At 35.4% G+C, this 23,123-nt stretch overlaps 2 protein-coding genes across 2 annotated transcripts in view; both read left to right on the top strand.

Annotated features, from left to right (window-relative positions):
* Positions 1-23,123, top strand: part of LOC311089569 (uncharacterized protein) — a 406,125-nt gene that overhangs the window by 142,906 nt on the left and 240,096 nt on the right. The gene's annotated exons all lie outside the window — the stretch shown is intronic.
* On the top strand, positions 799-22,276 carry LOC311079312 (uncharacterized protein). The gene is made up of 4 exons (XM_084108598.1): positions 799-805; positions 17,062-17,357; positions 21,096-21,193; positions 21,749-22,276. The coding sequence occupies exons 2-4, from the start codon at positions 17,127-17,129 to the stop codon at positions 21,969-21,971; spliced, it is 552 nt and encodes a 183-aa protein (XP_083964724.1). The 5' UTR covers positions 799-805; positions 17,062-17,126; the 3' UTR covers positions 21,972-22,276.

Raw genomic sequence — 23,123 nt, 5'->3', positions numbered from 1 at the left:
TTAAATATCGAGAATAAAGTCATTGTGTTTCGAGAAAAAAGTCGAAATACAATCTTGAGAATAAACTCATTAAATTTCGAGAAAAAAGTCGAAATACAATCTTGAGAATAAACTCATTAAATTTCGAGAATAAAGTCGAAATACAATCTTGAGAATAAACTCATTAAATTTCGAGAATAAAGTCGAAATACAATCTTGAGAATAAACTCATTAAATTTCGAGAATAAAGTCGTCGTGTTTCGAGAAAAAAACTCGTTAAATTTCGAGAAAAAAGTCTAAATGAAATGTAGAGAATAACACATTCGATCAGTGTTCATTCAGAGAGAAGAAGATTCAGAAACAGGAAAGAGGACGTTTTAGTCACAAGAATGCGCATTGGACATTGTTTTTTATTAAATCAATGCTTACAAAGAATTGGTAGACATGAGAATGGAAATTGTGATAAATGTGGGTTAGCTGAAACTGTAGAACATGTGCTTATAGAGTGCGAAGCCTATGAAAGAGAGCGGACCCAGCTAAGACACGCTTTAAGAAATATAGAAATAAATGAGCTGACACACAGGTTCTCCTAGGAGAAGGCACCAAACAATCAAGAATTTAGCATGAGTTATTTATATTTTTAAAGGAACCAGGATTATTAAATAGGATATAAAACTCCATTCTGTGTAAACTCTTATAATATGTTTTTTTTGAAAGAGTAGATCTAGCTTAAACTTCCGCTTCACACTCCACTTCAGTAGGTGGCGGGAATGCACCTTTTGAGTTGGATTGCCGACCGCCATTAAATCTTAGAAGAAGAAGAAGTGTGACTAGAGAACTTTGTTTTGAGAGAAGCTTTGTAAAGAGAACCTGTGTTATGAACATTTGTTTGGCGATACGATCTTTGTCTTAGTTTTGCTTTGCGATTGAAAGCCTTTTAGGGTATTAGAGAACCTTTATCTTAAGAGAGGTTGGAGATTGAGAGAGCTTTATACACGACATTTTTTATTTTTTTTTGGAAAAACTGTTTGTGTGTTTTATTTTCCTTACGTTGTTCTCATTTTGTGAGCGTTGCGGTCTGCAAAGGAGAAGGGGATAGGTGGGTGAGATTGTCACGTGACATACATTGTACACACTTGTCTGTATTAAAACACTAGGTAGGGATTTGTTTATTAGTTAGTGTAGTTTAGTTACGACGTCCCGGACGTTGAAGACTTTGATTTTTTTTATTTTTTTAATCTTAGGATTAGAAGTTAAATGTGTTAGATAACCTTTTTGCTTATATTACTTTTGTTTGTTTGGCACAATCCGTTTCCCCCTTTTTTCCCTTTGTGGATGGGTTTTTGTTATGGTATATATTTATTAATTATTATATTAATTAAACTCATATTACCTTTATTCAGTGGTCGTGTTTTCTCATCTCACTCAGTGTTATATGTGGATGTGTGTCTGAGATGGTTACATGTGTTAGGACAGGTACGAGTCATAGGAGGGTCGTAACATAAAGACATGATAGGCTATATAAATGTTATGTGGATAACGGCATATTTTGTACATGACTACACATGTCCTTATAAGGCCTAGAACATTTGTCGTTTTAGCGACAAAATATCTCGTCATTACGACATAACTGAGTGGAAAAATAATATGTCAAGTCAAGTCATGACAACGCAGTGCTGAAGTGCCAACTAGTCTCTCCCTATGGAGGATCCCACTACCACTATACAGATAAGGCGTTGTCGGGAAAAGTCGTTTCGCGTTCCTACCCCAAAGCAACAAAATAAAATAAAATTCTTTATCAAAATTTATAAGGAAACACCAGTACTTTGTTTAGGCTTGGCTTGTAGGGAATTCCAAACCTGCGTATATTCAAACGCACATAACTATAGAACCAATTCTTAATGCGCATGTGAACGCCATCAGCGTTTCTCACAGGTTCGCGTTTAAAGTCTGTGTAGAGAGAATGGTGTCGTCTTAGCGGCCCCTAATTTAATAACATGATCGTTGCGACGGAAGCAAATCAATCAAAACTAACTTTAGCTGGAAATAACTTAACTCTGCTATAAAGCCAAAACAATCTCTGTTACCTTAAATTATACGCTTATCTCTGTAAAGCTGCTTTGAAGCAATCTACATTGTTAAAAGCGCTATATAAATGAAGATGACTTGACTTGACTTGTTGTGTGTTCAGGGACAACACTTGTGGTATCACATTGTTTCTTAACACACCTTGTTGTTTATATAGGACTACAGTCACGTGTGTTTACATGTGTTTACATGTGTTAGGTGTATTTTATCCAAAGTTACTTGCTGTGTTTTTACAACACTGAGTGTTTGGATGAACACTGAAACTCATTGTTAATTTGTTTTTATGTTGTCCAGTGATGTTCAATAAAGAGTTTGTTTAAACATTTGTATTAAATGGAGGTTTTAGACATCATGAATCTACAAGCTCTTACTGAGAACTGACAGAGGTTTAGATGTTGAGTTTGCTCTGCATGAGACAAGTCCAGATAGCAAATGAAAGTTATCTGTTGTTCTTGATATAGACATGCTATCTTTGTTATACATAAGGTGCAATTCACTGTACAGACAACAATGAACTCGAGTCAAGTCACCTCTATTTTTATAGAGTTTATATAATATTTTAGAGTGATTAACAGGACAGAAATTATGTATTGACACCGAACATAGCTCAATTCTGCTGTAAAGAATCAATCAATTTTGGAGTTTTGATGCCAGGAAATAATCTAACCTCAAAGAAGTTAAGATAGACAGTGTGAGACTTTATTCTCCTGCTAAGACCAAAGCTGAGATAAAACGCACCCCTGCAATAAAGCAGTAACACACCTTGGAGAGACTTACGGCTCGCTTTGGCAGTTCAGAGCCGATTCTTTCTTTCGGGAGACAATAACTTAATGATCTTTAACACTTTGCAGACCTATTCACAAACAGCTGTATTACACTGCACAATATTACACTACACAAACAGCTGTATTACACTGCACAATATTACACTCCACAAACAGCTGTATTACACTGCACAATATTACACTACACAAACAGCTGTATTACACTGCACAATATTACACTCCACAAACAGCTGTATTACACTGCACAATATTACACTACACAAACAGCTGTATTACACTGCACAATATTACACTCCACAAACAGCTGTATTACACTGCACAATATTACACTTGTAACGAATACGACTCTGGGTAAATTTGAATTAGCTCAAGAATATAGGGAATTTTGGAAATATTAATAATTATGACTCATGGTCATAATTCATAAGTCGCATGTACATTTATTTTATCAATTATAGAGATTAACTTGTTCTGTAACTGATCTAATCGTTATTCGTCCAGCGAATAAAGGTGAGATTATCACAGTTAAGAAGGGTTATCTCTTTACAAACTCCAAGAAAGTTTGATCTCCTGGCCACGGACATCAAACCTTCTGAGTTTATTAATTAAAACTACTCACTGTAGTCTATCGAGCGTGTAGCAAGATCTTTTCGTCTCATTGACTTTATAAAAGTGGGCTTTCAAATACAGAGACAGTTAAAAGGATATATGGATTTTAATAATTGTAAAACTAAAGATTATATGAGCTACAAATACAAACGTACGTAAAAATACAAAACAATAAAACAAACACACATTTAACCAAACAAGAAAATACGTGATCAGGATAACATGAAATGAAAGAAAGAAAGAAAGAAAGAAAGAAAGAAAGAAAGAAAGAAAGAAAGAAAGGCAGAGAAGGGGAAAATAATAATTACATACAGAAAACCTAAATTCACGAGACAACCTGGAAAGCAGTTTTATCAGATAAGGTTACCGTCACTTGCACGTTTGTTCTCTGTTCGGCGCGAGGCTGAGGCAGGACAAGAGGGTGGTGTCGATCCTGTTTCTGTTGCGTCTTCAGGTGCCGCGAAGTTTAAAGGCTCACTGGATGTAACATTACCGAGAAAGTTTGTCTTCCGTGCGGAAGAGGCCAGAAATCTTGGTTTCTAAGGCAGCAGGCTTTTACATGGCGCGGGGGTTTGTGTCCCAGAGGCCACGGCGAGGCCTGTTCAGCTGGTTGCCATGGAGCTGCGCTACACGTGGATGAGGTCCGGGATGAGAGCGACCGGAGAAGAGAGGAAGTGGAATCAGCGGGGTCGAAGAAGGAAGAGAGAGAGAAGTGGGGGTCTCTTCCTTTTAACAGACAATCTGTTTACGCCTTGTTTTGTGACAGAGCGAATCAAAACTTCTGATCTGTAGCGGGAAGACGTCTTCTTTGTGTGAAGAACAACACGCCCCCTTGTATCATATGTCTTCTGAGCGAAATAATTAATATTTCCTCTTAAGATTATACATACAGAATAATACATCTTACGATAATACTATGTGCGGGACTGGTTGAATTAAAACAGGACGGTCCGACAGATATCAAGAATTACAGGTAGATATTGGACACACATAACATTACGTTCATATGCATCATTACACACAAATAAAGCTTGATTAAACACACAATAAAATTGTCAGTGTTTCCGTTATGGCAAACGACGACACTTTGAGAAACATAGGAATACATATCCACCTTCAGTGGCTTGTTATGTGGGGGGGAATATCTGTTTCAAAGTCCAGAGTGTGTGTTCTGGAATGTCTTACGAACGTAAAGTTTTATGGTCTGAGGTAGGGTTACCACAAGACACTATTGAGGAACTTCTTTCAGTGAACATTTAGAATTCAAACTTATACTCTAGCAAACCACACTTCTATTATAAAGCAAAGCTAATCACACACATACATATCGGAAGGTATACACTCAAGAGCCATATTTCTACATGAAATGGTACTCAAGGGAGGTTTTGTGTGTGTGGGGGTGTGTGTGTGTGTGTGGGTCATGAGGTTGTAAAGTCACAGGGAGTCCATGCTGACATGGGGGGTTTTACAAGGGATTCTCCAGAACAGGGTTCCTTTGTGACTAAAATGTCCCTCTGGGGAACACAGATTGCAATTTTGACATGTCCAAGCAGACTTAGCGACGTCGTGGACAGACCCGTTGTCTAAAAAGACAACGAAGGATGTGTTTGGAAACAAGGAATTACTAATTGGAACAGCATGTGACCGCATGTCAGGCATTGTCGCTACACACTACACAAACAGCTGTATTACACTGCACAATATTACACTACACAAACAGCTGTATTACACTGCACAATATTACACTACACAAACAGCTGTATTACACTGCACAATATTACACTACACAAACAGCTGTATTACACTGCACAATATTACACTGCACAATATTACACTACACAAACAGCTGTATTACACTGCACAATATTACACTACACAAACAGCTGTATTACACTGCGTGAAAGGGAATATTTGAAGAAACAAGAATGGCTTTAGTTTAAGGAGCTTGTCAATATTCTTGTGTGTCTGATTATCAATTTTCTTACTGAATCACACACACACACACACACACACACACACACACACACACACACACACACACATCACTGAGGTGTCTTTACCAAACCTGTCTGCTGTTTCTGACTGACACACTGTATAGTTCAGTATCAATGATGGTGTTTCCAGACTTTTCCCCCTCTAAAACCAGTGTAACCTGATCTTTCCTCTCAGGAATCATATGAAACTCATCTGGACTCTGGATATCCTGGTAAACTCTTTCCTGAAACTACAACTAATGATTTTCTATCACATCAATGTGCTGTTTAATTAAACCTCAATATTCTCAACGAACCCCTTCTTTATTTTTGAAGTCATTTACAAACACTACTTGCGTCTGACATTATGAATGTCTATGCTGTCAGTCCTCTTCATTTGTTCCATAAAACAGTTTCCTCTGTTCTCGTCTACTGACATCCGAGTGGTCGCGTCCCCGTGTTGGCGTGAAGTTCATCTGCACGTTCCGTCCTGGTTATCACTTTCGTTTGGAGATCTGTGGATCGCGCCCGGATTTATGTGGATTCTGTTCTCTGCTTCTTCCAGAAGGATCGTTGAACATCCATGCGCCACCCAGACTGACTGTTACCTGCACTATATTTACATTGAGTCATTTAGAATCGCTTTGGACAAAAGCGTCTGTTTTGTCCAAAGCGACTTACAAATTAGGACTAAATTAAGCGAGTCATCGTGAAGAGGCAAAAAACAACGCAAGAAAATACGAACTCAAAAGTGCTCAAAATACGAACTTCAGGTATTGTTCAGAGTAGCATAAGCCCGATAAGCGAGGGTATAAAGGAAAAGGATTTTTTTTTTTTATGCGGTTAAGTGCTCGTGGAAGAGATGGCTCTGTATTAGCCATGTTCAAATCATATTGTCATATTTTAAGCTCCATAAAATCAATGCTTACAAAGAATTGGTAGACATGAGAATGGAAATTGTGATAAATGTGGGTTAGCTGAAACTGTGGAACATGTGCTTATAGAGTGCGAAGCTTATGAAAGAGAGCGGTCCCAGCTAAGACACGCTTTAAAGCTACACTGTGTGATATAATTTCTAGAATAAAGTCGTTGTGTTTTGAGAAAAAAACTCGTAAAATTTCTCGGAAAAAAAAACCTTGAAATACAATTTTGAGAATAAACTCATTAAATTTAGAGAATAAAGTTGTTGTGTTTCGAGAAAAAAATCGTTAAATTTCGAGAAAAAAAACTCGAAATACAATCTTGAGAATAAACTCATTAAATTTCAAGAATAAAGTCTAAATGAAATGTAGAAAATAACACATTCGATCAGTGTTCATTCAGAGAGAAGAAGATTCGGAAACAGGAAAGAGGACGTTTTAGTCACAAGAATGCGCATTGGACATTGTTTATTAAATCAATGCTTACAAAGAATTGGTAGACATGAGAATGGAAATTGTGATAAATGTGGGTTAGCTGAAACTGTAGAACATGTGCTTATAGAGTGCGAAGCTTATGAAAGAGAGCGGTCCCAGCTAAGACACGCTTTAAAGCTACACTGTGTGATATAATTTCGAGAATAAAGTCGTTGTGTTTCGAGAAAAAAGTCGAAATACAATCTTGAGAATAAACTCATTAAATATCGAGAATAAAGTCATTGTGTTTCGAGAAAAAACTCATTATGGCCTGGTTTCACAGACAAGGCTTAGATTAAGCCAGGGCTAGGCCTTAGTTAAATTATGACATTTAAGTAGCTTTATAAACATGCCTTAGAAGAAGAAAAATCATTACTGGTGTGGATCTTGAGATGAAAAAATGGCACTGACATATTTTAAGATGTGTCTGTACAAGTTGCTTTTTTAGCTCAAACATGCATTTTAGTCTGGGACTAGGCTTATTAAGCCTTGTCTGTGAAACCGGGCATAAATTTCGAGAAAAAAGTCGTTGTGTTTCGAGAAAAACTCGTTAAATTTTGAGAAAAAAGTCGAAATACGATCTTGAGAATAAACTCATTAAATTTCGAGAAAAAAGTCGAAATACAATTTTGAGAATAAACTCATTAAATATCGTGAATAAAGTCATTGTGTTTCGAGGAAAAACTCGTTAAATTTTTAGAAAAAAGTCTAAATGAAATGTAGAAAATAACACATTCGATCAGTGTTCATTCAGAGAGAAGAAGATTCGGAAACAGGAAAGAGGACGTTTTAGTCACAAGAATGCGCATTAGACATTGTTTATTAAATCAATGCTTACAAAGAATTGGTAGACATGAGAATGGAAATTGTGATAAATGTGGGTTAGCTGAAACTGTAGAACATGTGCTTATAGAGTGCGAAGCCTATGAAAGAGAGCGGTCCCAGCTAAGACACGCTTTAAAGCTACACTGTGTGATATAATTTCGAGAATAGAGTCGTTGTGTTTTGAGAAAAAGTCGAAATACAATCTTGAGAAAAACTCATTATATTTCTAGAATAAAGTCATTGTGTTTCGAGAAAAAACGTGTTAAATTTTGAGAAAAGTCGAAATACAATTTTGAGAATAAACTCATTAAATTTCGAGAATAAAGTCGTCGTGTTTCGAGAAAAAACTCGTTCAATTTCGAGAAAAAAAGTCAAAATAATCGTGAGAATAAACATTAAATATCGAGAATAAAGTCGTTGTGTTTCGAGAAAAAACTCGTTAAATTTCAAGAAAAAAAGTCGAAATACAATCTTGAGAATAAACTCATTAAATATCGAGAATAAAGTCATTGTGTTTCGAGAAAAAGTCGAAATACAATCTTGAGAAAAACTCATTATATTTCTAGAATAAAGTCATTGTGTTTCGAGAAAAAACTCGTTAAATTGAGAAAAAAGTCTAAATGAAATGTAGAGAATAGCACATTCGATCAGTGTTCATTCAGAGAGAAGAAGATTCGGAAACAGGAAAGAGGACGTTTTAGTCACAAGAATGCGCATTGGACATTGTTTATTAAATCAATGCTTACAAAGAATTGGTAGACATGAGAATGGAAATTGTGATAAATGTGGGTTAGCTGAAACTGTAGAACATGTGCTTATAGAGTGCGAAGCTTATGAAAAAGAACGGTCCCAGCTAAGACACGCTTTAAAGCTACACTGTGTGATATAATTTCGAGAATAAAGTCGTTGTGTTTTGAGAAAAAAGTCGAAATACAATCTTGAGAATAAACTCATTAAATATCGAGAATAAAGTCATTGTGTTTCGAGAAAAAACTCATTAAATTTCGAGAAAAAACTCATTAAATTTCGAGAAAAAAGTCGTTGTGTTTCGAGAAAAAAGTCGTTACATTTTGAGAAAAAAGTCGAAATACGATCTTGAGAATAAACTCATTAAATTTCGAGAAAAAAGTCGAAATACAATTTTGAGAATAAACTCATTAAATATCGAGAATAAAGTCATTGTGTTTCGAGGAAAAACTCGTTAAATTTCGAGAAAAAAGTCAAAATACAATCTTGAGAATAAACTCATTAAATATCGAGAATAAAGTCATTGTGTTTCGAGAAAAAACTCGTTAAATTTCGAGAATAAAGTCATTGTGTTTCGAGAAAAAACTCGGTAAATTTTGAGAAAAAAGTCGAAATACAATCTTGAGAATAAACTCATTAAATTTCGAGAAAAAAGTCTAAACGAAATGTAGAGAAGAACGCATTCGATCAGTGTTCATTCAGAGAGAAGAAGATTCGGAAACAGGAAAGAGGACGTTTTAGTCACAAGAATGCGCATTGGACATTGTTTATTAAATCAATGCTTACAAAGAATTGGTAGACATGAGAATGGAAATTGTGATAAATGTGGGTTAGCTGAAACTGTAGAACATGTGCTTATAGAGTGCGAAGCCTATGAAAGAGAGCGGTCCCAGCTAAGACACGCTTTAAAGCTACACTGCGTGATATAATTTCGAGAATAGAGTCGTTGTGTTTTGAGAAAAAGTCGAAATACAATCTTGAGAAAAACTCATTATATTTCTAGAATAAAGTCATTGTGTTTCGAGAAAAAACGTGTTAAATTTTGAGAAAAGTCGAAATACAATTTTGAGAATAAACTCATTAAATTTCGAGAATAAAGTCGTCGTGTTTCGAGAAAAAAATCGTTAAATTTCGAGAAAAAAAGTCAAAATAATCGTGAGAATAAACATTAAATATCGAGAATAAAGTCGTTGTGTTTCGAGAAAAAACTCGTTAAATTTCAAGAAAAAAAGTCGAAATACAATCTTGAGAATAAACTCATTAAATATCGAGAATAAAGTCATTGTGTTTCGAGAAAAAGTCGAAATACAATCTTGAGAAAAACTCATTATATTTCTAGAATAAAGTCATTGTGTTTCGAGAAAAAACTCGTTAAATTGAGAAAAAAGTCTAAATGAAATGTAGAGAATAGCACATTCGATCAGTGTTCATTCAGAGAGAAGAAGATTCGGAAACAGGAAAGAGGACGTTTTAGTCACAAGAATGCGCATTGGACATTGTTTATTAAATCAATGCTTACAAAGAATTGGTAGACATGAGAATGGAAATTGTGATAAATGTGGGTTAGCTGAAACTGTAGAACATGTGCTTATAGAGTGCGAAGCTTATGAAAAAGAACGGTCCCAGCTAAGACACGCTTTAAAGCTACACTGTGTGATATAATTTCGAGAATAAAGTCGTTGTGTTTTGAGAAAAAAGTCGAAATACAATCTTGAGAATAAACTCATTAAATATCGAGAATAAAGTCATTGTGTTTCGTGAAAAAACTCATTAAATTTCGAGAAAAAACTCATTAAATTTCGAGAAAAAACTCGTTGTGTTTCGAGAAAAAAGTCGTTACATTTTGAGAAAAAAGTCGAAATACGATCTTGAGAATAAACTCATTAAATTTCGAGAAAAAAGTCAAAATACAATTTTGAGAATAAACTCATTAAATATCGAGAATAAAGTCATTGTGTTTCGAGGAAAAACTCGTTAAATTTCGAGAAAAAAGTAAAAATACAATCTTGAGAATAAACTCATTAAATATCGAGAATAAAGTCATTGTGTTTCGAGAAAAAACTCGTTAAATTTCGAGAATAAAGTCATTGTGTTTCGAGAAAAAACTCGGTAAATTTTGAGAAAAAAGTCGAAATACAATCTTGAGAATAAACTCATTAAATTTCGAGAAAAAAGTCTAAACGAAATGTAGAGAATAACGCATTCGATCAGTGTTCATTCAGAGAGAAGAAGATTCGGAAACAGGAAAGAGGACGTTTTAGTCACAAGAATGCGCATTGGACATTGTTTATTAAATCAATGCTTACAAAGAATTGGTAGACATGAGAATGGAAATTGTGATAAATGTGGGTTAGCTGAAACTGTGGAACATGTGCTTATAGAGTGCGAAGCTTATGAAAGAGAGCGGTCCCAGCTAAGACACGCTTTAAAGCTACACTGTGTGATATAATTTCGAGAATAAAGTCGTTGTGTTTCAAGAAAAAACTCGTTAAATTTCGAGAAAAAAGTCGAAATAATCGTGAGAATAAACTCATTAAATATCGAGAATAAAGTCGTTGTGTTTCGAGAAAAAACTCGTTCAATTTCAAGAAAAAAAGTCAAAATACAATCTTGAGAATAAACTCATTAAAGATCGAGAATAAAGTCATTGTTTTTCGAGAAAAAACTCGTTAAATTTCGAGAAAAAAGTCGAAATACAATTTTGAGAATAAACTCATTAAATATCGAGAATAAAGTCATTGTGTTTCGAGGAAAAACTCGTTAAATTTCGAGAAAAAAGTCGAAATACAATCTTGAGAATAAACTCATTAAATATCGAGAATAAAGTCATTGTGTTTCGAGAAAAAACTCGTTAAATTTCGAGAATAAAGTCATTGTGTTTCGAGAAAAAACTCTGTAAATTTTGAGAAAAAAGTCGAAATACAATCTTGAGAATAAACTCATTAAATTTCGAGAAAAAAGTCTAAACGAAATGTAGAGAATAACGCATTCGATCAGTGTTCATTCAGAGAGAAGAAGATTCGGAAACAGGAAAGAGGACGTTTTAGTCACAAGAATGCGCATTGGACATTGTTTATTAAATCAATGCTTACAAAGAATTGGTAGACATGAGAATGGAAATTGTGATAAATGTGGGTTAGCTGAAACTGTAGAACATGTGCTTATAGAGTGCGAAGCCTATGAAAAAGAACGGTCCCAGCTAAGACACGCTTTAAAGCTACACTGTGTGATATAATTTCGAGAATAAAGTCGTTGTGTTTTGAGAAAAAAGTCGAAATACAATCTTGAGAATAAACTCATTAAATATCGAGAATAAAGTCATTGTGTTTCGAGAAAAAACTCATTAAATTTCGAGAAAAAACTCATTAAATTTCGAGAAAAAAGTCGTTGTGTTTCGAGAAAAAAGTCGTTACATTTTGAGAAAAAAGTCGAAATACGATCTTGAGAATAAACTCATTAAATTTCGAGAAAAAAGTCAAAATACAATTTTGAGAATAAACTCATTAAATATCGAGAATAAAGTCATTGTGTTTCGAGGAAAAACTCGTTAAATTTCGAGAAAAAAGTAAAAATACAATCTTGAGAATAAACTCATTAAATATCGAGAATAAAGTCATTGTGTTTCGAGAAAAAACTCGTTAAATTTCGAGAATAAAGTCATTGTGTTTCGAGAAAAAACTCGGTAAATTTTGAGAAAAAAGTCGAAATACAATCTTGAGAATAAACTCATTAAATTTCGAGAAAAAAGTCTAAACGAAATGTAGAGAATAACGCATTCGATCAGTGTTCATTCAGAGAGAAGAAGATTCGGAAACAGGAAAGAGGACGTTTTAGTCACAAGAATGCGCATTGGACATTGTTTATTAATTAAATCAATGCTTACAAAGAATTGGTAGACATGAGAATGGAAATTGTGATAAATGTGGGTTAGCTGAAACTGTGGAACATGTGCTTATAGAGTGCGAAGCTTATGAAAGAGAGCGGTCCCAGCTAAGACACGCTTTAAAGCTACACTGTGTGATATAATTTCGAGAATAAAGTCGTTGTGTTTCAAGAAAAAACTCGTTAAATTTCGAGAAAAAAGTCGAAATAATCGTGAGAATAAACTCATTAAATATCGAGAATAAAGTCGTTGTGTTTCGAGAAAAAACTCGTTCAATTTCAAGAAAAAAAGTCAAAATACAATCTTGAGAATAAACTCATTAAAGATCGAGAATAAAGTCATTGTTTTTCGAGAAAAAACTCGTTAAATTTCGAGAAAAAAGTCGAAATACAATTTTGAGAATAAACTCATTAAATATCGAGAATAAAGTCATTGTGTTTCGAGGAAAAACTCGTTAAATTTCGAGAAAAAAGTCGAAATACAATCTTGAGAATAAACTCATTAAATATCGAGAATAAAGTCATTGTGTTTCGAGAAAAAACTCGTTAAATTTCGAGAATAAAGTCATTGTGTTTCGAGAAAAAACTCTGTAAATTTTGAGAAAAAAGTCGAAATACAATCTTGAGAATAAACTCATTAAATTTCGAGAAAAAAGTCTAAACGAAATGTAGAGAATAACGCATTCGATCAGTGTTCATTCAGAGAGAAGAAGATTCGGAAACAGGAAAGAGGACGTTTTAGTCACAAGAATGCGCATTGGACATTGTTTATTAAATCAATGCTTACAAAGAATTGGTACACATGAGAATGGAAATTGTGATAAATGTGGGTTAGCTGAAACTGTAGAACATGTGCTTATAGAGTGCGAAGCCTATGAAAGAGAGCGGTCCCAGCTAAGACACGCTTTAAAGCTACACTGTGTGATATAATTTCGAGAATAAAGTCGTTGTGTTTCAAGAAAAAACTCGTTAAATTTCGAGAAAAAAGTCGAAATAATCGTGAGAATAAACTCATTAAATATCGAGAATAAAGTCGTTGTGTTTCGAGAAAAAACTCGTTCAATTTCAAGAAAAAAAAGTCAAAATACAATCTTGAGAATAAACTCATTAAAGATTGAGAATAAAGACATTGTTTTTCGAGAAAAAACTCGTTAAATTTCGAGAAAAAAGTCGAAATACAATTTTGAGAATAAACTCATTAAATATCGAGAATAAAGTCATTGTGTTTCAAGAAAAATTTCGTTAAATTTCGAGAAAAAAGAATGAAATGAAATGTAGAGAATAACACATTCGATCAGTGTTCATTCAGAGAGAAGAAGATTCGGAAACAGGAAAGAGGACGTTTTAATAAGAATGCGCATTGGACATTGTTTATTAAATCAATGCTTACAAAGAATTGGTAGACATGACTAAATTAAGCGAGTCATCGTGAAGAGGCAAAAAACAACGCAAGAAGTGCTCAAAATACGAACTTCAGGTATTGTTCAGAGTAGCATAAGCCCGATAAGCGAGGGTATAAAGGAAAAGGATTTTTTTTTTTTTTATGCGGTTAAGTGCTCGTGGAAGAGATGGCTCTGTATTAGCCATGTGAACAAGACTCAAGTCCCCCTTCATAGACACCAAACCAGAGAATCAGTGCTGTGCTCATATTTTAATGCTGTGATCATGATTACCTGATCTTCCAAAAAAAACCTTTTATTGCTAGAAACAAAGACCAGAGGATAATGGGAACGTTTGAGTCAAAATCACTGTTTAAAAATCATTTTAGTCAAAGTTTAGTTCATTTTATGTTGCACTGAAGTAGGAAAAGTCTCATGAAAAACTAAAGCTGTTCTTCAGATTGTGAATTAATTACAGAAATCACGTAATAATCAGTTCAGCACAAACTCACTGATTTCAGCACTCTTGGGAAAACTCCCGTTCTGATCAGGGAATCTAAAGTGCAGGATAAATCTCTCATCTACAGTGTGTGTCTGTGTGTGTTTCACTTGGGAGTGTGGAAACTGATGATAGAACTGAGTTTGGCTGAAGAGGAACACGTCTTTTGTGTCGTCTTACATTCCCAGCTAGAAATGTTTGGTTCTAAACATGTTCTGAGAACATCACCTGCATTTGTTCTTATAAATGTTTTCAGCGGGTAGTTTTATTATTGTTCGTATAGAACAATTAGAATAGTTAGAATAACATTCTTTAAAAACATAATAAAAATGTTTAGTGATAACATTGTTGGCAGTGTTGTGCGTTTAACGATAGTTGATGAACTTGTTCATATTTTGGCAGAACGTGAACTGAACGTACCGTATTAACCTGATGAACGTTACTGTGAACTCGTTCATTCTGGTGTCTGTGAACGCCACGATCTCTCAGTTTAATTTCGTTCAGTAGAGTGCCAGATTTCTATAGAGCCTTCCAGGCGAAAACCCACCTAAAACCCACCGTAAACCGGCCTTAATATGTAGCGGAAAAAACACCCAATCTGGAACACCAGCCACCAGTGTCCACTGACTCTCTTGTTCGATCTCGTTCATCAAAATTAACAAATCTTTTTTCGAGTCATTTCGTTTATTTAAGGGGCTTTAATTGTTATACTATTAACTGGCAAATTCCCCGAACACATCCACCTACACAATCTTGATCATATTCTGAATTAAGAAATCATTATAATGCAGTCAAAAATCGTTTACAGGAAACATAAATAATTACTTTACCTTCCTTCGTTAATTTGTCACGTGACAGATGCAATGAATGGATCGTTCATGAACGACTCATCACTTACGTTACAAATCAAAACAAAAAGCAGCAAGGAGGCGTCGTATGATCATTTAAACGAGTTTTATGACAAGGTCGGTGAGGATGGGGAAAATCTGACGCTAGCTTCAGTGTTAAAACTGATAAAATAATTGTCTGTGGTTCTATATGGGCTGTGGCAATCATTTTGAAAAATAATATCTTGCAGCAACATGGAAAAAAAAGAACTATGAACTAGTTCATTTCTGGAACTGTGAACTTAGTTCAAAATGTTGAGTATATGAACTATGAACTGAACTAGTTAATTTTAAAATTTGTGAACTGAACTTTGAACTAGTTCATGTAGAAAGTGAACTTTCCCAACACTGATTGTTGGAACATTATGCCCTAACATTGTTAAAGTTTTTTTTCCCCAGTTTGTTAAATGTTTTATTTAGAGTCGAACTTCATGCTTTAATAACATGGAAATGTTGTGTAGTGACATTGTAAACTTTATTAGCTCTAACAGAAAGAAAGTGTGCACATCATCAAACAGGATAAATAAAATAAAAATAAACATAATTCTGAACATTTGAAAACATTTGTTTATGTAAAAAATATGTAAAATAAAAAAATAAACTGCTCTAGAAACAACTATGAATAAACAACAATCTCAACATTTTTATACATTTTGTATGATTCAGACGGGCGGGGTGATCTAGAGGGCTGAGCGGAGTTACAGTGGGGAAGGCTCTAGTGGAGTAGATGCTGTAGGGTGATTAGAGATAGGGTTTAATATGTCCCCGGTGTGATTAATGAGGGGTCACTGACGGCAGGGTTAGGGGTGAGGGGTCACTGACGGCAGGGTTAGGGGTGAGGGGTCACTGACGGCAGGGTTAGGGGTGAGGGGTCACTGAAGGCAGGGTTAGGGGTGAGGGGTCACTGACGGCAGGGTTAGGGGCGAGGGGTCACTGACGGCAGGGTTAGGGGTGAGGGGTCACTGACGGCAGGGTTAGGGGTGAGGGGTCACTGACGGCAGGGTTAGGGGCGAGGGGTCACTGACGGCAGGGTTAGGGGTGAGGGGTCACTGACGGCAGGGTTAGGGGTGAGGGGTCACTGACGGCAGGGTTAGGGGTGAGGTGTGGGTGGCCGTTCACAAGGGTTCTGGCCTGAACCACTCAGATCCCTCAGAGACCATGCTGGATCCGCCTGGAGACACACTGAGTATGTGTGTGTGTTTGAGAGAATGAATTTACTAAAGCCATACGTAAACAAAGAAAACAGTTAAAATAGATGAACATACCGTCAAGTCTTCCACAGCTCCTGGGAGCAGCATGTGTCCAGAAGCCAAGAGCGCCTCACAGTAATAACGGTGAAGGGTCTCGTCTGCATTAGACACTTCCCTGCCCAACTGCAGATCCTCTTGTGTTCTCTGAAGATCGTTAAACGCAACCTTCAAAATCCTCTGGCATTTTTGAATATCAGAAGATGAAGACGCAATAGACTGTCTGTTTGGATTAAACCGGAAACAACAGAGAGGAAACTTAAAACACAACCCTTAAGATTAAAGGCACAATATGTTTTTTTTTTTTGCTTTAAAAATATAAAAAAATCACTATATCTATGTTATATATTTTTTAAAGTTGTGTATTTACATTATCCCGACAGTTCCAATTAACTTCTAAATCCAGAGAAATTAATATTTTAATTCGAAGACACGGACCGTGTCTTTATTTCCGTTTTGTCGCAGTCAATGGCGTCATATCCGCGTTGTCCCTGGTTTCCGCTCGTGCTGCCATGGCAACCAGAGCTATGAACCAGAAGATCCATAATTCTTAGCAAATGTTGCGACATCAAACTACGCCTTTGTTATTGTAAATAGGTTAGCGACCACTAGTGGAGAAAAAATCCCATACTGTACGTTTAAGTGAGACAAGACAGGTGAATGTGGATAATAACAGTGTTATTACAAACTTTTATACTGAGATGATGAAGTCGCATTGCAAACAATGCTTGCAAAACTACACTGTACTTACGTTTCCGTATTCGCAGGGCTGTCGACATCATGTGTGCTGGTTAAACCAGCAGAGGAAGGGGGGTCAGATGTCGGGCTGGTTATGGACCAGAAAACCCAGGCGAAGAAGCTCCTTCAGCATCGCCACCTGACAGCCTCTGTCTGGAAGCAGCACACAGAGATAATGCTGATAATCCCACGCGCGGGCCAAGTCACAGGCCGCAGTCCTCGCTCTCAGTTCCTCAGCATCAGTCTGAGCCGGTGTGCCCTCTCTCGTGATGTCCTCCTGCGGCTCGAGGCACAGCAGACCGTGGACAACCATATTATCCATCAGGTCTTCAAGACAAAAAAACATTTTATAATATACACTCATATTGAATTTGATAGCATTATTAAACAGTTAAATCATTATTTATACAACATTAATAGATACAGTTTATACATGCTTTACTATTGATTTAGAAGCATATCTGTAATGTGTTTAATAATTGTATTTGCATATTTTAATTATGATCCATATATTTATAAATTAAGTATAGCATTATTTACAAACCGGAGTTGTCAGTGATTCATAAGATCACTTAGAAAGTGTAATTAAATGTAGTAAATGCAGATAGTTATAAAGCATTTATTTAAAAATTAAATAAAAAGAGTCATTTGGATCAATAAAAATGACGTACAATATTTATTAACAAATATGTTGTTCAAAAAACGTACATAAAATGCACATAAAATAATCAACATTTTGGTCCCTAACATACAATGCCAACAACACCTATATTGTTCAAAATACAGTATTAAATATCCAAAAGAAAAGAAAACAAGTCATTTGTGGCATTACAACACACGTACAACATAAATGAACAAGTAGCCTAGCTTATTCAAAATACTGCAGTGCACGTCTACATTACACACAAACAAACACTAACCTTTCCAATCATCCACACAAATCAACTTTGAACGGTTGATTGTTGATTCCTCCACTTTCAAATCCGTTTGTTTATGTTTTGATTAACTAAAGAGACCCGTTTTTGTTTTTTTTCAAAATAAAAGTCCCGATTGCTGAATGCAACTTTGTTTAAATTAAAGGTAAAAAATTAAACTATTTAGTTAAATTATATTTATTTAATTCTCCTTTTTAAAATTACCAAAAAAGTAAAAAAAAAGAAAAAAAAAGAAAAACATTGCAGCATTAATTCACTTAGCCTACCACGTTGAAACCCATGTGGCAAACCATTATGTGCATTAGTGAATTTTACAAATTTTCCAAGTTTCGTTCAGATAAAACACACCGTTGCAGATATATGGACAGTTAAGCTTCGGACAATCAGATGCCATATATGCTAATGAGGGTGGTTACTAATGAGGGTGAAAGTCGTTTTTACCTCCCTACCCTAACTCTAACCCTAAAAATAAAAAATTATATTTGTTTTTTTTGGCATTTTGTTAGCCTCTTTTTAAATAACCAGAGGATTTTGTTCCAAAAATGCGGTTTGAAAGAGATGATTCAGTGTAACCGTCATCAAAAGGCGCCCAGAAAGCCCATGTGCTGCAGAAAGGGGAGTTCACTGCTCTTAAATATCTGATAACTCCACCTAACCCATGGTGTGCTAAGTTACAAAAACACACGTCATTCAGTGAGATGCCCCAAAAAAACACTTGTATTGTTAGATTTTTGGAAAAATAAGCAGATGTTGTGAATAACTGTGATTAACAACAATTAACAAGACTAAATATCTTGCATCATTTTGCTTATCTAATAAATAGATCTTGATTTAAGAATGTTTAGATATTTTGACTGGAAAAAAACAACAATGTTACTTAGTAATATACGTGTTTTTTTGCAGTGCAGTATCACTGTGTACATAATTTTGGCATCCTATTTATAGTAGCCTACAGATAAATAATTTGTTTTATTGATTACCAGAACTGAACACCTGCACGGTGTGAGAGCAACAGGAAATATATTTATAGAGTGACTGTTAATAAAAACTGTTTTTAATTAGAACTTTCTTCTTAGTGTTTACTTCTTCATCTATACATTGGTACCAATTACCACAAAACTCACCAAATACACCATTACCGCCCATTTAAAAATGTTACATTTGAATGAAAACATCACTTAAATGATGATCTAAATTATATACTTATAAAGTTGTTTCTGGATATTGATTTAGATGTAGAATCATTTGCTGGTTAGAGATTAAGATAAAATATTTACAGTTTAAGAAACAAATTGATTTTACCAGCAGAGGGCCATAGGAGCCATTTATCTCACTGGATGTGGCCAACTGCTCATGAATCACATTTTGTGATACATTTTGTGAATGTGTGTATATTTATAAAACAGATTCAAAATAAATAGTATTAACCCTTTCACGCATAGTGGTCACTACAGTGGACAGCTATTAAAAAAGCATTTTCTTGAATTTGCACGGGTTTTTATGGCAAAGTTGCACATCAATCTCTTCATTGGACCCTGGTGCATCATCCTATAAATTGCAACCAAGTGGCAAGCCTTTGTGTTTCGATTTTTTCCCCCTCCAAACCAAGATGGCCATGGGTCAGTCAGACATGCCAAGTTGCTCCAGAATATCCACCCATTCCTTCTATCCTAGGAGACTCTTGTAGGTAAAAAAAATATTGCAGCATAAAGCAATATCTAATGAGTCATATCACAGTAAAATTTTGTTTTGATTTTAGATTGAGAGAAAACTCTGATTAATCACATGTCCACTGTAGTGGACGTCATGCATGCAATGGCTATATTTCAGCTACAATTCATAATTATAATGTGAATATTGTTTTTGAAATTTAAAACTTAACTTAATATGCATTGACTTTTTCTACTGTAAATAAATGTATTTGTATTATTAGAATGTAATTTTCATTGACATCGAAAAAAGTCATGTGATTACATAATGTATGACACTTGTAATGCATTACTTTACTTGTTAGATCAAAAAGTAATCTGATTTTATAATGCATGTTATTGTAATGCGTTTTTTTACTCATAACATCAAAAAGTAATCTGATTACGTAATGCACATTACTTGTAGTTAATTACTTGTTAGATCAAAAAGTAATCTGAATGTGTTATGCATGTTACTTGTAATGCATTACATCCAACACTGATCATTTCAGATGAGATTGAAAAAACGTATCGCTAGGTTTTCTCAGAGGAGGGCTATGATAGAAATGTGCATGTCCATCTTGAACATAATCAGAATTTTCAGCTAATAAGGGTAAATATTCATACTCTGGTGCACTGGAGGGAGCATCTGAGTGGTTTCCACAGTTGTAGCTTGACAGGCTGTAGAAAATTCTGATGGAATCACGTCCTCATGTTCTGATATCATAGATACGCGAAGTGCAACTTGTATGAAGTTGTATGAAGCCATTGCAATATTTTGCATTTATATTTTTTGTATATAATTTATAGTTTTCACATTATTTGATATAATTGCATTGATTAGTTTGTTAAATTCACATACTTTATCTGTTTGATTATTGTCTTATATTTAATACAGTATATCTTCAGTTTAAACCAACCGCATGCTGTCTACTCAAGTGGACATCTGAAGATCTCTTTGAAAAATTTGTAAAAAAATAAAATAAAAATCAATTCTTGTTTTTCATGCCCTAAGAGCAATAAAAACACATAGGAAAAAAATCCTGACTGAGGTTATCATAATTCATGCATGAAAGGGTTAAAGAATAATATTCTATTAATTGTTTTAATATATTTTTGATTCGTTATGAAATGTATGTTTTACTACCACAAAAGTTTTACAGAAAACACCTAAAGGACAAGACCTGGAGTCAGATTGTAGTAGAACATTTATTTTATTGAAACAAAAAAAAAACTTTAGTATATATTTTTTTTGTATAAAAAAATTATTTAAATAATATAAAAATAAAGAACAAACACAATATGAAGAAACAAACATGAACTTCTTGAACTTTATACATTATAAAGAATAAACCCATTAATTGTTGATGTTAATTGTCTGATGTCTCTTCAGCGGTCCTCTTGATGAGCTTTTTGACAGTTTTTTAATTGTTCTTCCAGGTACTTCTGGGAGCTGGTCTTGATGGCTTCAGGAGCCCAGTCATCCTCACACACACCCCTGGAAACTCCTTCACACTGCACTATCTGTGCATTACGCTGTAAGTCTCTCCGATCTGACAGACATATCAGGAGTTAGTTAGGGGTTCAAGCATGAAATGCTGAAGGTGGCTTCACAGCAACCAAAAGTACAAAATCCCTCATAACTCTTAGACCAGTTGTCCTAGACTCAAGTGTCTTACACCACTGTGATCCCTGGCTCAAGGCGGACAAAATGGCTATCTCCAAATTCGATCAAATTTTCTGCTATGTCGAATTTTGTCCGAAACCTACTTTTACGAACTAGTCCCTGTTTTTTTGCCCGATCGGAACCAGACCAGTGCAGAAATGTTCTCTGGAGTCTGAATATCAATAATTATCGAAAAAAGTTGAACTTTTGTATTTTTCGCATGGGTTTCGCATAAAGAAAATGGGCGTGGCTAAATACACTCAAAAGCCTATAAATCCTACAGGAAAAATCAGAACTTCACAAAAATTGGTGAACATATGTGCCATAGCATTCTAAACAAAAACAGCACATGTTATTATCATGTGACATGACTTCTATTGTGTTAAACAGTAAAGAGACTCTGTGCGTTCTCACCTTTTACTTTCAGCTGGTCCATCATGCAGTTGAAGGCCTGCTGTCTTTCACTCAGCCTCTCGCGGGCATCTGATTTTTCTGGAGGATCTTTTCCAGGTCTTCAGATCGGCTCTTCTTCTGCTCTGGAGTCCAATCCGGTGAAGGAGCTGATCTCTTCCTCTGGACTTCAGTGGGATGGTCCACTGGTTGCCTTTTCTTCAAGAATTGTCTTTATTTCCCCAATCTGCTGGTCTTGAGCTTCCACTCGTGATCTTAAGGCACTGAGGTCAGCCTTAACTGCAGCCATGTCACTGGGCATCTTGTTGTTCATCGACTCTTCAAGGTTTTTCTGTTTTTGTTGCAGATCTGAAATCTGAGCAACAGCAAATTTCTCAAAACAGTTTATTCTAGTTATGATCACCTCCTCGATAGAAAGGTCCAGGTCATTTTCTTCAGAGCTGCTCATCTTTCGTCTTGTCCTGATAAACACGGAACAGAAATTAGAAATATAATTGAAAATATCTTGTGGAAACGGTATGTGTAGATCATTAACAACATTTTGGTGACAAACATGCACTTCAGAGTGAGCTAGGGGAGACCCTGGCACAAACCATCAAAATAATATCATAATAATAAAGTTTGTGATTACGGTTAGGCTAATGTGTTTGCAACTAGCGGTAGGAGAACAACAGAACTAAAGCGATATTGGTCTTTGAAAAAATCAATACAAATATCAACAACCCCGTAGAGCGCATGTCTTTATCGACATGTTTTAATTTGTGCGTGAGTGTTTTTTGCAGCATACGGGTATTACAATGTAATAGGCCTACAAGTGCGGTCGATCTCAACAGACACGCGACAACAACAAAGAAAGTTACAGAGGATTGATTGTCTACACAGCAGTAAATATAACACATAACTACATAAAGACTAGCAGGATAAAGCACCTGCTGTCACTCGTCGACTGACTACTGTAGCTGCTCATGTCCCATCGAGTGCATGCTGTGAGATGGCTATTTCTTTCAATGCAGATCTAGACTACCCAAAATAAGTGATAGGCTATTTGTGCGTTTTATTTACCTTGATTGTGGACTGATGGGCTGTGTCACTCTGAATAGGGCAGATGAGGCGGCGGATAAACTACATGACCCTGAATGATGACAGACCGTGGGTCAGGAAATGCTGAACTAGATGTCGTCGCTTATCAATACTGTGTGTGCTGATAGGCTCTGACCCTCAGCTCATTCTTCATCTGACACACGTATTGTTTGCGACATCTCACACAGAAGGCACAGATACAGTTAACAGTCGAGTGGGTCAGAGGTTGAGTGTTTTTAAAGATTTGTTTATTAACCCTCTGAGGTCTGAGCTGTTTTCTGGGCCCTGGAGGTGTTCTGACATGCTCTGAC

Source organism: Abramis brama (assembly GCF_963993115.1).
Source record: "Abramis brama genome assembly, chromosome: 1".
NCBI classification, from domain to species: domain Eukaryota; kingdom Metazoa; phylum Chordata; class Actinopteri; order Cypriniformes; family Leuciscidae; genus Abramis; species Abramis brama.
Note: the sequence above shows the minus strand (reverse complement) of the source record. Positions and strands in the feature narration are given on the sequence as shown.